At 48.4% G+C, this 15,567-nt stretch overlaps 1 protein-coding gene across 5 annotated transcripts in view; it reads right to left on the bottom strand.

Moving 5' to 3' along the window:
* DPP6 (dipeptidyl peptidase like 6) overlaps positions 1-15,567 on the bottom strand; it is a 590,008-nt gene that overhangs the window by 185,757 nt on the left and 388,684 nt on the right. For all 5 annotated transcript variants that reach the window (XM_066235792.1, XM_066235795.1, XM_066235791.1 and 2 more), the window contains exon 3: positions 5,339-5,437. In XM_066235792.1, the coding sequence (XP_066091889.1) occupies positions 5,339-5,437 (99 nt within the window). The remainder of the gene's footprint in view (positions 1-5,338; positions 5,438-15,567) is intronic.

Raw genomic sequence — 15,567 nt, 5'->3', positions numbered from 1 at the left:
CTTAGGAGAATTTTAAGACTCCGGCTGGTAAGTCACGTCCTAGGAATAACTGTTCAGTCATAGCAGGGAGACATGTGCTCTCACAGGGTCAACGGAACACCGCGCCCACGGTCCCTTGTCGCTGCTCTGCTGAGCCCGATGTTTGGTGATTTTTCTCTTGTCTTGCCCTTTCCGCGTTCAAAGGTGTGTGTGCCTGACTCACATCTCTGTTGGATTCCCATCTTATTAGCAGGAGCAGCCTTGCTCAAGTCCCCTGCTGTCCCCTGCAAACAGCTCTGCACAAGGAACGGGGCTCCTAAGAACACACCACCCAGCCGGGGGAGGGATGGAGAAGAACCAGGTTGGCAGCTTCAGAACAGTCACGGGGGTGTGACGTGCAGCCCAGGGAAAACAGTCCATAATAATGTCATAAGTATGAACAGTGTCAGGTGGGTACCCGAATTATCGGTGGGGGCGGGGGATCCCTCCCTCAGGCCCGTAGGTGTCTAACCACTGTGCTACGCTGCACACCCGGAACTAATCAATGATTGAACACTGACTGTAATTGAAAAAGAACAGACGCAGGTCCTTTCCTAGCCCGGGTCTACCCTCCGTCCACATGGACCCGAGAAATAAACCAGAGTCGGTCTCGCCCCTCGAGGACCACATGGGAGTCGTCTGCAGCAGGGTCATCAAGGTCCGACCCTGACCCACACTACGGCCTCGACTCCTACCCTCCCCCCCAGTATTCCCAACCTTCGGACCCATTCCTGTATTTGCCTCAATTCCTTTCCTAGCTTCTATTGTTGTTATTTTTTTTTCCTGCGTAGTTAACAAAACTCCCTGCTCCCTTACAGAGCCCAAACATTCTACTTGACAGAGCCCTACCCGATTCAAACGTCACTTCCCAGGGACCCTCCCTGATCTCCCAAAGCAAGAAGCTGATGCTCCTGTGTCCTGGCAATATCCTCATGGTCCCTGAGGTCATTTAACTATTTATTACAATATCGCCCCCTGAGGAAGATGTCTTATTTTTCTTTTTTATACCCTTTTCCAATTATTGACAGAAATAAATGAAAGAGTGAAATTGATTAGTCTGTTGGAGACAGAATGGTGTGGAAAACACTGGACTGGGAACCACGAGGCTGATGTATGAACTTGGATGGACTGGCCTCCCCGGGCCTCAGTCTCTCCAGTGAAGGGACGTGGGGCCCCGTGAGGTGGCGCCCCAGGTGGCTCATCTCGCACCACACAACTCCTTGGAGAAGTCCAGGGCTCCTTATAGGAAAGACCCCCCCCCTACCCAACTGAATGGCTGATTCAGGCCCGTGACACATGTTGCTCAATGTGAAGCAATCCCTGGCTTGCCTCTATATAAAGAAGGTTGTCAATCACTCTGGTGGCCCTGGCCGGTTGGCTCAGTGATAGAGCATCGGCCCGGTGTGTAGAAGTCCCAGGTTCGATTCCCAGTCAGGGCACACAGAAGAAGTGACCATCTGCTTCTCCCCTCCCCCCCTCTTCCCTCCCACAGCCAGTGGCTTGTTCTGAGCATATGCCTCAGGTGCTAAAAATAGCTGAGCAGATTTAAACATCATCCCCAGATGGGGGCTGCCAGGTAGATTCCGGTTGGGGTGCATGAGGGAGTCTGTCTCTCTATTTCCTTGCCTTTCACTTAAAAAAATTATGAGTGTGAACAAATTTAGTGTCAGAGCTCTCCTCACCATCTTCCCTATCACCGCAGGAAAATGAAATCAGATACGTATTAATCATGATAAATGTTCCTAAAATGCCAAGAGTTCCAACAAATAAAGAACCTGGCTAGCCTCCCATCAGCTGGAAAACTTGGTCACCCTAAGTCCTCTTCCACGAACGCTCGATTTGCCGGATTGCTGAACCATTCATTCAGCTGGTTAGGGAGACCTGATGACATACCTGGCACTCAGGTCTACGAGGAAAGCGGAGCAGTCACTGTAACACGATTGCGGCCTCGAGAAGTGCACCATCACAGGGCAAGACACAGATGTAACCCAACATGTAGACATAAAATTAGACATGCCGTGGGTGTACAGGATCACCGGGTTGTCTAGGATCGTTCTCAACAATGAAAGAGACCAAGCGATGCTTTAAAAAAAAATTAATTAAGAAGGCTATTGATGTTCGAGAAGACGTCAATGATAATTAGCCCCTCGTAGGTCGCTGCGGTTAAGCATTCCACAGGACTCATTTAATTGAAACAATAAAGATAGTGTCAGGCTCATGTGAGGGTCACCACCTTAGAGGACGCTGTGTCTAATTAATGGGTTTCCCACTCTGCTTCAGAAAGACCGTTCTATAGTAAGAGACCCCCCAGAGATACCCTTGGGCTCTCTACAGACCCAGGAAAGTGAGGCTTCAGTAACATCTCTCTTAATTGGCATAAATGTCAAATAAAATGAGGTTTTGTGAGTCCTGGTCTGTGGGCTAATGGGGGTGGCGGTTGGTACTCTTTTCTTTTTCCTTTCTTTTCCAAGTGAGAGGAGGGAAGACAGAGAGATGGACTCTCACATGCACCCTGACCCGGATCCACCCGGTAACCCCCGTCTGGGGCTGATGCTCTTTAGAGTCATCTTCAGCACCCAGGGCCGATGCCCTCAAACCAACTGAGCCATGGCCACGAGAAGAGAGGAGAGAACGAGAAAAAAAGAGAAGGGGAAGGGGAAGGGTGAAGAAGCAGATGGTCGCCTCTCCTGTGTGCCCTGACTGAGAACTGAAAAACCAGGACATCCACATGCTGGGCCAACGCTCTTACCACTAAGCCAACCAGCCAGGGTTGCTGGGCAGTATCCTCAATGCCCAGGCAGAGCCGTCAGGTGGATCGCCTGCCTGCCCATGGATGGAGAAGGAAGATCTGCTGTAGGGCTGTGTCCGGCCTCACTCATAACGTGCTTGTCAGCCCCGCTGGATGGGAAGACCGGAGGAGCTATGTATGTGTCATAAGAGGGGTCTCCAGAAAAAGACCTAAAGAGCCAAGGCGGGAGTCCACTTCACAGGCGGACTCCTTCCCACCCCCACCACCTAACCCCACGAGGGTTATTCAAACACCCATCTGGTGTTTCAGAATAACAAAAGAGGGGCAGAGAAAGCGAAGGCAGAGAATCAGATGTGGGATTTGTGGCGAGCCCTGTGCCCCATCCGCAATTTTATCTTCTACGCCAAAGGGGGCCTGCAGTAACCTTAGGACATCCTGGAAGATGTCGATCTCACCGAGGAAGAAAAGTAACATGTAGCTCTCACCTGAGCTCCCCTTCTCAAGAAGACAAAACACACGCATACGTGGATACATGCAATACATGTGTATTTCCCTATATCCGAAAGGGGGCAAATAAGCCTGTCCCCTCATAAGGCAGACAAGCACATAGCAATAGGATGCCACTCCTGGCCGGCATCTGCATTTGATTCAACAGAGTCGGAGGTCCTATTTGCCAGGGAGACAGAGGAGCACTTGTCAAAGGGACAGCGATTCAAAGATTCAGAACCCGCCTCCTCATGCCAGACAACGGGGCTCCTCTGCTCCTGAGCAAAGAGGGGAATCGTGAGGACAACAGAAGAGGGGGAAGGAAACACATGGCTGGCTTGCACCAACGTGCTCTCTCATTCCACCCCGGCTCCTCCCAGAGGGCTCCGACACGGCGCGGGGTGCTCCTCAGCGTGCATGTGATGCCATGACTTCAAATGATGGCTATCACGCTCGCCGCCAACTCCTGGTGCCATGGAGAACGTTTTCCCTCTTTGAAATCTGTCTTTCCTGGGCGTCTCTCTGTGGTTCACTGTTGCCAATTGCTCCAGGGCTGCACAAATGACCCTGGGGAACTTGCTTAGTCTTGACAATTCTAAGGCGTAATGGCTTTGATTAGAAAAAATGTGGCCTTCAAACAGCCGCAAAAACACTCCGAATGACCACTTCACAGGCGGACTCCTTCCACTCCCCACCTAGCCACCTAACCCCAGGAGGGTTATTCAAACGCCCATCTGGTGTTTCAGAATAACAAAAGAGGGGCGGAGAAAGCAAGGCAAAGGCAGAGAACCAGATGTGGGATTTGTGGCGAGCCCTGTGCCCCATCCGCAATTTTATCTTCTACAGCACATACTTTCCTGGGGTCAACCCGCCAGCTGACACTTCCCTACACTCAAAGGAAGCAATTTCCTCCAATTTTACAGTCTTTCCCATCTCTCGCGGGAGAGGCGCGGAGGGCTAACTGCTCACAAGTGGCGGAATGAATGGAAAGGAGCGTAAATAACACAGACAGGCGGGATTCTGGATCCAGACCCCTGGTCTTCCATTGCGGACTCACTGATGGGGAACACGCCTTGGGGGGGAGGAGAGGGAGAGAGAAAGAGAGAGCAGTGAGGATGCCAAGCCCTGCTCAGAGCTAGCAGACCAGCTAATCCCTCCTTACCTGCATCCTAAAGACAATGGGGAGGGATGGCAGGTCCCCTGAAGACTGCCGGTGTCTCCAGCTTGCTCAGAGCACAGTGCATGGGGCTTATCAGACCATTTCCAGGGGCTGACCCGGGCTGCCTTTGTGAGATGCTCCCTGAGACTATGTGTCATCCGAGGTGTCGCCAGGAACTGCAGCATCAGACGCCCTGTGCAGGGGGGTCGGCTCCCCAGGACACAGAGCAGACAGGACAGTTGTGGGAAGCACACTAAGCAGGAGGTAGGCTCGCAGCCATCTCTGGGTCCCTGATCAGCCCTGTGACCACAGAAAAGTCGCTGAACCTCTCTGCACTTCACTGACTGCAAGAGCTGGCATTGGAACGAGACCTCTAGCATTTCCTGACAAAGGGTCCCTTGATCCGAGAGTGCCTTTTCCAGTGTGTCCCACTGAGGCTGAGACACGCTGCACAGCAGCCACTGAGGCTGGACGAGTGGTCTCCAGTGACTCTTCCTGCAGAGCCAACCCTCCCAGACACAACGGGAGAAAAGCGGTTACGTCCTGCAGTGCAAGGAGACATTCTAGAACAATCTTTCAACCCCTCAACCCCTCTACCCAGTGCCAGGCGGCACAATGGACAAGAAGAACCCAGGGAAGGAAGGGTAGCTCATCTGTGTCTCTCCCCCAACCCCCTGCTGGTTGCTTAGCAACATCTCCCATCTCCGTGGGATGCACAAAGATTCCGGGAGGTGATGCAGAGGACCTGTTTCTCAGGAAGGCGCAGCCCCATGTCAGTGGCTAACCTATTTTCTTAGAACAATAGTGCGATTTATCACAGCGAGAGCTCCATGGAGCTAGCTATGTCCATGGCCAAGTGGGACCGCACAGAGCACTGGGAAAGACAAGCTGCCCAGAAGTGGCCAGGAGCTGGGAAGGGGACTCACCGCTTATCCACTTTGCCTCAGGGTCGTGAACTTTGAACTCGTCACTGGTGAGGTCTTCCACCGTGACTTTCTTCTTCTGAGACAGACTGTTATCTTCCGCTAGAAAACAAAGAAACAAACCAACGTAAAAAATGAGGCAGGGATACTTCTTATTTTTTATGTGTTTTGGTAAAAAAGGAGCAAGCGTTAAACATTCTGACTGCCCTTCAGAAATAGTACACACGGTGAGACAACTCCCACAAACACATGCCGAACAAAAGCCCGGTGTGATGTATTTTAATTAAACCATCATGAGTGGCAGTGAGAGGACCATGGTTCAGTAAAGTAACACCATCTAATGTACCCCCACTTGCAATATCTCAGTAGTCGTACCTCTCAGGTCTTATTTCTATACTGATTTATGAGCCATGGGTGGGGGGGAGCCATCAAAAGATGACTAGAGGCCCTGGCCAGTTGGCTCAGCTGTAGGGCATCAGCCCAGTGTGTGGAAGTTCCAGGTTCGATTCCTGGTCAAGGCACACAGGAGAAGTACTCATCTGCTTCTCCATCCTTCCCCCTCTCCTTCCTCTCTGTCTCTCTCTTCGCCTCCCGCAGCCAAGGCTCCATTGAAGCAAAGTTGGCCCAGGTGCTGGGGACGGCTCCATGGCTTCTGCCTCAGGCGCTAGAATGGCTCTGGATGCAACAGAGCAATGTCCCAGATGGGCAGAGCATCGCCCCCTGGTGGGCATGCCGGGTGGATCCCAGTCGGGCGCATGTGGGAGTCTGTCTGACTGCCTCCCCACTTCTCATTTCGGAAAAATACCCCTCCCCAAAAAAAGATGGATAGAAAGGAATGTCTAGGAAGGTTCTCAACTGTATTATATAATAAATCACTCATTCTTCCTTTATTCAATGCCAACTCTGGGCAGCAGGGTACGTACAGGAACGTATTCCTTAGGTATTTATTCTCCACATGCCTGTGATGGTCAGGAGGAGCCCCAGCTGTCTGAGTGAGGCTCAAGTGGGCGCTGGGTATTTTGGAGTTTCATCTGTTTAATGCAGGTAACCCCTTCTTCCCTCTGTCTGTGTCAAACCTCATCTCCCTCTGTCTCCTCCTCATGAAGACATGTGTGGTCAGTGCTGGCCGGCTGGCTCAGGGCTGGAGCACGGGCCCAGTGTGCAGACATCTCAGGTTCAATTCCCAGTCAGGGCACACAGGAGAAGTGAACATCTGCTTCTCTCCCCCTCCTTCTCCCCCTTCTCTCTCTCTCCTCCTCTCACAGTCATGGCTCAATTGGTTCTAGCATCGTCCCCAGATGGGGGTTGCGGGGTGGATCCGGTTGGGGCACACATGGGAGTCTGTCTCTCTACCTACCCTCCTCTCACTTATAAAAAAAATAAAAGACACATGATTCCACACAGGACCTGCTGGAAGGTCCAGGAAAACCCCCTACCTCAAAATGCTTATGGTACCCACTTCTGCGATGACCCTTTTCTTGCCACACAAGGTAACAGACCCAGGTCCAGGCATTAGGACACGGATATTGTCCAGGAGACATTTTTTGTACCTGCCATACCCCTCAAGACCCTTTCTCTCACTTCCAATGAACCCACAATGTTAGAGGACATCCTCTGAAAATACTAACCACATATTTGCACCACACATTTGCTAAGTTTAAAAAAAATTTTGTGTGTGTCACGAAATCACAACTAGATGGATTAAATCTGAGGTTCTGCCAAGCATCACTTTACCTCATTTCCGGTAATCTTTAATACTTCACATAAAAGCACTGAGTCCATTTGGGGGTTGGGAGATGATGAAATAATCAAAAAAACGTGCACCTCTCTGTGACGTCTTCCCAAGTGATCACAGTGGTTCGAGCAGGGGCGTACAGTGCAAGCTCTGCCGCCGAGAGAGCAGGGGGACAGTTCCAGCCTGGAATCTAATCTCTCTTGCTTCCCTGACCTGCCCAATCCATTCCGTTCAACTTCTCTTCAGGTCTCCACTTTTATTATCATATCATCGACTTCTTTGTTCCTGATCCTGATCTGCTAACCCAACCTAGACCCCTGAATTGACGTCTTTGGCTCCTCCTGACAGGTCAGAGTGTCCCTAAATATAAAAACAACCAGACCAGCCGGCCTCTCGTACCAGACGGTCGCGAGTCTCCCAACACTCACTTAGAATTTTCCAAGAGGCTCTCGTTGAAACCCGGTAATAGACTCCGGGAAAAACCAGGGCGCTGGATGAGATTTACTCTTTCATGGTTCGTATAACAACTAAGCTTTTTAAGATGCGATGCATAATGTTGCGCTGCTTTGAAAAAGTGCCCTTTTATGGGAAAAACATGTAGGCACACTTGCCTTTGCTTACAGTCTTAATGCACCCATGAATAATAAACAGCCTCTGCTGTCCTCTAGATAAGTGGGCTCTTTAGGGTGAGGATTCAGTAGGTAAGCAGGACGCACCTCACAATCCTTCCAGAACTAATGCTGGGAAGTCAAAAGAGAGACGGTGAAGATACCCCTGGGAACCTGCTTCTCGCTGCTCTGGAAGTTTGCTACTAAATATAAGGTGAGTAGCAGTGTAAATTAATTCTCTCTTTTATAAGACTCTGTCAGAACTGCCTCTTTTCAGATGTTTCCCTCTAGATGGTGGTGCAATCTCTCTGTTCCAAAGCAAGGAAAGCAGTCGGCATTCCTGGAGTATTTCGTAAATCAAGGGGTCCTGTGCCTTGGGGCAGACGTGGGCACTCTTCCAAGGTGGTACGGGTGGACTCCTCTAGAACCTTCTGTCTCGATCACCCTCGACAGCTAAGGGTGGCCTGCCGTATTATTTGTTATAGCCAATACGCAGCTGTTTTCAGGGAAGGATGGAAACACACGAGGGGAATTCTGAGGTTCTCTTTCTTCCTGTGATCATACGAGAGATGATGTGTACTGTGACTGTACCCACGGCCACCACGACGGAGAAGGTGGCAGGAAAAAGAGGTAAACTTTGAGCCACTGAGTCACCCTGGGACAGCTTATGTCTGGACTTCTTGCTAGGCGAAATGACAACCAGCATCGGCAGTTTGAATTACTGGAGTTAGGCGTTCTGTAACTCGCAGACTAAAGCTCTCTAACGAATTTGTTGTATATAACATCTGGGTTTTAGACAAAGGCGCAAGTCCATGCCCAAAGTGGTTCATGGATGGGTTGACCCAGTCCATGAACTTCATGAAATGTATCCCAGTTTTTATGAGTACATATATGTCCTTTTCCCCCTTCCATTGATAAGATGACTCAAGACTGTCATCAGCTTCTAAAAATAGCTACAATTGACACCTTGTTACAGACAGTGGGAGCCATTAGACTGCAATCTCAAACCCAGCACGGGGCGTCCCAGACTCTTCCACTGTGAAACCCATGTGATCTTATGGATCAAAGTCACCCCATTAAATTTAACCCTATTGGCTCAGCAGTAGAGCGTTGGCCTGGCATGTGGAAGTCCCAAGTTTGATTCCCAGCCAGGGCACACAGGAGAAGTGCCCATCTGCTTCTCCACCCCTCCTCCTCTCCTTTCTCTCTATCTCTCTCTTCCTCTCCCGCAGCCAAGGCTCCACTGGAGCAAAGTTGGCCCGAGCGCTGAGGACAGCTCCATGGCCTCCACCTCAGGCGCTAGAATGGCTCTGGCCGCAATGGAGAAATGGCCCAGATGGGCATAACATCGCCCCCTGGTGGGCATGCTGGGTGGATCCCGGTCGGGCGCATGCGGGAGTCTCTCTCTGCCTCCCCACTTCTCACTTCAGAAAAAAAAATTAACCCTAAATTTAAGAAAAAGTAGGTTCATTCATTGAAACAAATGTACCACTTGGGTGGGCGATGTTGATACTTGGGGGGGGGCTGTGTGGGTCTTGGGGGCAGAAGTTTATATGGAAAACATCGACCCTTCCATTCAATTTTGCTCTGAACCTAAAATGCCATTTTGAAAATCCATGACCATATTATTACAGAACAAGCTACATTCACTAGCGGTAACAATTCTTAAGTGAGGGGATACTCTTTCAAATGTAATTATAATGTAGCCCCCCCCCCATAGAGCCATTTCATCTTGTTTTGAATCCACTATGAACTCAGAACACTTGGTGAAGTTTCCCACTTGTGTGCCCCATACTATCTTCTTTTCTTTTCTTTTCTTCCTGAAGTGAGAAGCGAGGAGGCAGACAGACGGACCCCCGCATGCGCCTGACCGGAATCCACCCAGCATGCCCATCAGGGGGCGATGCTCTGTCCATCTGGGGTGTTGCTCCATTGCAGCAGGAGACATTCTAGTGCCTGAGGTGGAGGCCATGGAGCCGTCCTCAGCACCTCGGCCAACTTTGCTCCAATGGAGCCTTGGAGGAGGGAGGGGAGAGAGAGATAGAGAGGAAGGAGAGGGGGAGGGGTGGAGAAGCAGATGGGTGCTTGTCCTGTGTGCCCTGGCTGGAAATCGAACCTGGGACTTCCACATGCTGGGCTGATGCTTTTACTTCTTAGCCAGCCAGCCAGGGCTCCGATACTATATTCTGAGAGAATCTGACTGATAAGCTGTAAACTGCCACTTAGCAAGATTTCTCTTCTCCATAAAGTCTATTGAGTCCAGTTGGAAACTCCAAACTGTTTTTAAAACAACGACAAGCAGACAGCTCGCAACACAGTTGCAGACATCCAACCAAAATAAAACAGTGATGACATTTCAATTCCCTAAAAATAATCTCTGTGTTAACATTCCTACCCCGGAAGACGAGTGAGTCATAGATTCTTGATCACCTCTGTGCGGCCTTAACCCCCTCAATCTACCTTCCCTATGACTTTCCAAGACCCACGACTTTTCATTTACATATGCCCGACCTGAAAGCATTCTCCCATCACAACCACCCCCCCATCACTCGGTCTCTAATGAGAGAAATCTATAAAAGCCAAATGTCAGCGTTGTTTTAATGCAAATACTAGCCTTCTCATCTCCCAGTGAGATGATAACAATAACTGTGGCATTGGAGACGACAAGAGTTCTTTTCGTCAGAATTTAACGGCCCCTAACAGGCGTATGCTGTGTGTGACCTAGCGTACGCTCCCTTTTATTATCAGGAAAAAATATATATATAAGGTAACTTGGAGTCTATTATACCAAAGAGAAATTTAGGAAAGAGCCCAGGCTAGCAAGGGAGACATGAATGGCAGACTTGAAAAGGACACGTTCTCATTTGGGTAATCCGTGTGGAGTGAAGACTGCCTTCAACCCTTTTAATTTGCTCTTCAAAGACATCAATTGTGTGTAACTGGCGGTAATTAGACTGAAGCACAGAGCAAGGGAGCTGTGACTCAGAATGATCACCACAAGCCCTTTGGGGTCCTGAGGCATCAACAGGGCATCCCCCCCCACTGCTTCGAACCAACATGGAGAGGGGACCCACATGTCCCTGGAAATATTTTCACCAGAAGACAGAACCCAGTGAGTCCAGGATAGGTTTTTTGGGGGGGCAAGTAGCAAGTGAGGACATTTATCAGTGTTTTGATAAACCAGAGCTCAAGACTAGGGACAACAGGTAGCACTTGAAAAAGGATTATTTTTTTTAAAAAAAATAACAGACAACAATGCAATCTCTAAGCGGTTCTAACACCACGGAAGCAAGGCGGGATGGGAAGCCTGGTGCTGTGGAAAGGGACCCATGACGGAGCAAGTCCGCACAGGTGTTGAGATTACCAGGACTCCCCGGAGTTGAGGCTAAACAGGAAAGCCAGGCCCGCCCTGGGTCTGCCCCCAGGCTGCAGGTCAGCAATTCAGCTGCTGTCCCAAAGCAACAGACTTGGAACCAAACCCTGCCCATGACTTCTCTTTTACTTTTTGCTTGATGAGGACATGCTGGTGACATTCTCCTTTGTGAGTGGCCTCTCCACTCCCCTGGGCAGCCCGTGTTCACACTTCACCCGGCACTTAGCCCTCTGCTCTCTGCCCCTAACGGGATCATTCACATTTGATCAATGGACAGGCACTGCTGGTCCACATCAGGGCACTGGTGCTTGAGGCATGGTGGATGATTTGACAGCCTCCTCGGCCTCCTGGAGTTCTGAACACCCAAATCAAAGCCGTCACTCCATCCAGGAAGGTGAAGGGAAGGGATGCAGAAAGCCCGTGATCGGAGGGGACCGAAGTGGACATGCAGCCTTCGAGTGTAGCAACCCGGAGAAAGAACAGTGACCGTGGAAACCCAACAGAACCCAATGGTCAAGTCGGGCAAGGCACAGCCGCACTTGAATTTCAGCAGAAGAGAATAAAGCCCATTCTTCCGAGCCTTTTCTGGAATTCAGGGAGTCCACAGGAGTCCCACGTCCTGGGAGTGTCTGGCTCTCTGTTGCCATGACAACAGGCCATCGGCATTCAGAGAGAACGGTTTACGACAACTGTATTTATTCTGTTTACAGAAGTAAGAAGGCCACTGTGATAGGGCCTGCTGCACCAGAACAGAATTGTAAAGCACATCCAAGATCAGAGGCTGCGTGTGGGAGATGGCCGACCACTGACATGTTTCCCGAGACAGTGGAGAATCCTGAAAGACCGCTCTCCAAACGGCGTGGACTTGGGCATGTGGAGGGAAGCGTCCCAGATGTGGGTCTTAGCCCTCAGTTCAGATGTTTCCCACCCAGTCCTGACCTGGCTGGAGCCATCTAGTCTACCCGGAAATGTGGCCAGCAAGAGCCCGAGTATGCTCACAGGGTGACTGGGGAGAGTGGGGTAACTTCATGCCGCCTAAAAAATATCCTTGCTTTCTAAGTCCCACTGTCAGGGCTGGACAAACACAGCGTCCGATCTTCAATCACCACTGTCTTACAGGGAGCACTGCTCTGTTCAAAGAAAAGCGAAGGCGGGAACACCCCCAAGGAGCCCTGCTTCTCTTATGTCCATTTAAAACATGGATTCGCTCATGTTTCCAGCTAAGCCACACCATGGGAAGCTTACTCACAAAACACAACCGGTACAGGGGCAGGGCAAACGTAGGTTTCCAGTTGCCGGTACATGAAACACAGAGTTTACTCTTGCATTTGTGTTTATGACTTAAACTGCTTTATTTTCCATACAAACAACTACACCGACTCTGTCCACGCTGCTGCATCTGCCCCCAGGACACCTCCCCAAATTCTTTCCAGCGCTACCATTTAAATTTCAGCGGGTGAATCCCCCCCCCCCCAGTCAGATGCACTGTGAAGAACACAGAGGGCAACGATCTTGAGGCAACTCTGGCTTACGTATCAGCCGCGCTCCAGCGAGGCTACGCGGTCCTGTACAGACCTGCTGCTGAAACGCCTTCAACGTGAGGCAGGTTGTTAGGTCACGTGCATGTATCAACAGCCAGCTCACACCTTTTCCTTCTCTCTCTCTCTCTACAAGGTTCTCAACATTGTTTAAACAAACAGCAGACACTGAGATAAAATTCACTTTTCAGAAAGACTGGCAGTGCATCCGTCACCCACGATCCGATTCCAGAGCAGTCTCACTGCCCTAGGAGAGAAACCTCATCAGGACCCGTCAACGCAGGTGCACGGTGTCAACGTCTACTCGCGGGTGTGGATGGACGCTGCTGACTGGGGGGCTCTGTGTGTGGGGGCGGGTGAGGCCTGGAGGGGAAACTTCTCCACCTCCCTCTCCATGTTGCGGTGAGCCTAACACTTCTCTAAATCTCTTATTATGTCTTTAAAAATAAAAGGAGGCTCATACTTATTAGCGGTCATTTGCTGTTCTGCCAACCTCCAGCCTCTGTTAACCGTTACTTGGATTTGCCTGTTCTGGAATCCAAGTAGCTTTATACGTCCGTCTTTCACTCAACTCTGAGTGGTGAGGTTTCTTTTCATGCTCGCTGACCCCTGGGAGTGGGGTTTTTTTTTCTTTCAAAAAATAAAATTAGTTCCAGTTACAGCTTTATTAACTTAAAACCATGTTTGTTTGATAATCAATTTATGGAGACAAGAAGAACATACATTGGCCTTTTTTTAATGTTGCCTTACATGTTTTTAAAATAAAAATTTTTGTTACGATTGTACTCTGGATGGTCAAGAAGCATAAGGACGTACATGCACGTTCATACTGCTCAAAGGGTTAAGTATAACGCATGTTTTCTGCACACTGCAGTGGGATCAGCATTTCATTCCACTTCACCGCTGAGCAATACTCCACTGTTTGATGCACCACCTCTGTGTGTCTATGCACCACCAGGTGAGGAACCCTTTTGGGGTGTTCCCACTCTTTGGCTTATGAATAATGTTGCTGTGGGCATCGTGTACAAGTTTCCGTACAGCATATATTTCTACTTTCTCGGGAATATATACCCGGAGTGGAATTACTGTATCATATGCTTAACTTAATTACTGAATAAGTTTACACTTAACTTTTAGAGGAAATTACCAAACTATTCTCCACAGAGGTTACATGATTTTATGCTTCTACTAATAATGTATGAAGGCTCCAATTTTTCCACATTGTAATACTAGTGTTTTTCCTCCTTCTTTTTTTTTTAAATAAATGTAGTCCTCCCAGGGGGTGTAAAGTGATTTCTCACTGTGGTTTTGATTTGCATTTCCCTTGTAATTAATGATGTTGAGTGCTTTTTCTTACGTTTATTGGCCTTTTGTATTTTGTTGGACAAATGTTATTCAAATTCTTTGCATTTGAAGATTAACTTTTTTGTCTCTTCTTTATTTTATTTTATTTTTTGCGTTGTGAGAGTTCCTTATACACCCCAGATACTAGACTTTCATTAAATCTATGATTTGTAAATAGTTTCTCCCATGAGGTGGGCTCTCCTCTCAATTTCTTGATTGCACCCTTTGAGGCACGGAAGTTTTTAAGTTCGATGCAGTCCATTTACCATCCCCCCCCCCGTGGTTGCTTGTGATTTTGATGTTCAAGGTTAAAAAAAACAGTTACCTGATACAAAGTCACAACAATTTACCTGTACGTTTTCTTTTAAGAGTTTTATCGTTTTAGCTCTTGTATGAGGTTGTTGATTCACACTGAGTGGATTCACATTGAGATAAGACAGCAACCTGGTTCTTCTGTATGTGGATACCCCATTGTGGAAAAGACTATTTTCTTCCATTGAACAGTCTCAGCACTCTTGTCAAAAACGAGTGGACCATAGCTGTACAGGTTTATTTCTGAACTCTCAATTCTGTTCCATTGATCTGCTATTGATCCTTACGAGAGTACCGCCATATTTTTTTTGAAGTGGTTTTCCAGTATGTTTTAAAACAAATATATGTAAGTCCTTTAAAACGAGATTGTTTTAGCTAGTCTACATCCCTAACATTTTCACATAAATTTTGTTTATTGATTTATGATTTTTACAATTAATTTATTTTTCTTTTTCATTGACTTTATTGGGGGTGACACTGGTCAACAAAATTCACAGGTTTCAGGTGCACAGTTCTTCAACACATACATCGTCTGTGCCCTGTGTTGTGTGTTCACCCTCAAGTCAAGTCTCCTTCCATCACCATTTATCCCTTATAACCTCCTTCATCCCCCACCCCCGGCAATCATCACACTGTGGTCCCTGTCCATGAGCTTCGTTTCTTTTTCATTAAAAATGCATATTCATTTTAGAAACAGCATGTCCATTTCTGCAATAAAAACAGTTGGGATTTTGACAGATCAACTTGAGAAGTGTGGCCGTGCTACTAACGACATTCCATCTTCCAACCCATGGACACGGCGTGTCTTTCCATGGACACAGGTCTTCTTTAATTCCTCTCGATTGTGTTTGGTGTTCTCAGTGGACACGTCTTATACTCCTTTTGTTAAATTGATTCCTCAGTATCTTACACTTTTCATAAACTACTGTAAATGGAATCACTTCTTAATTTCATCTCTACATTGTTCAGGGCTGGTGTATAGAAAGGCAAATGATTTTTTGCAAAGACGCTGTACCTTCCAAAGTTGCTGAACTCATTTGTTACTTATAATGGTGTGTATGTGTGTGTGTGTGCGTGCGTGTCCCTTAAGATTTTTTACAGACAACATCTTGTCATCTCGTGAATCAAGATAATTTAACTTCTTTCTTCCCCGTCTGGGTGTCATTATTTTCCTTGCCTAACTGCCTTGGTTGAAAGTCTCCAATACAATGTGTAATATATACAGTAAAACCGCAGATCCCCGGGTTATCCCTGATTTTAAAGAGACTGTTGTCAGTATTTTGGCATTAAGTACGGTATTAGCTATCAGTTATTCACAAGTG

This window comes from Saccopteryx bilineata, chromosome 6, assembly GCF_036850765.1.
Source record: "Saccopteryx bilineata isolate mSacBil1 chromosome 6, mSacBil1_pri_phased_curated, whole genome shotgun sequence".
Taxonomy (NCBI): domain Eukaryota; kingdom Metazoa; phylum Chordata; class Mammalia; order Chiroptera; family Emballonuridae; genus Saccopteryx; species Saccopteryx bilineata.
Note: the sequence above shows the minus strand (reverse complement) of the source record. Positions and strands in the feature narration are given on the sequence as shown.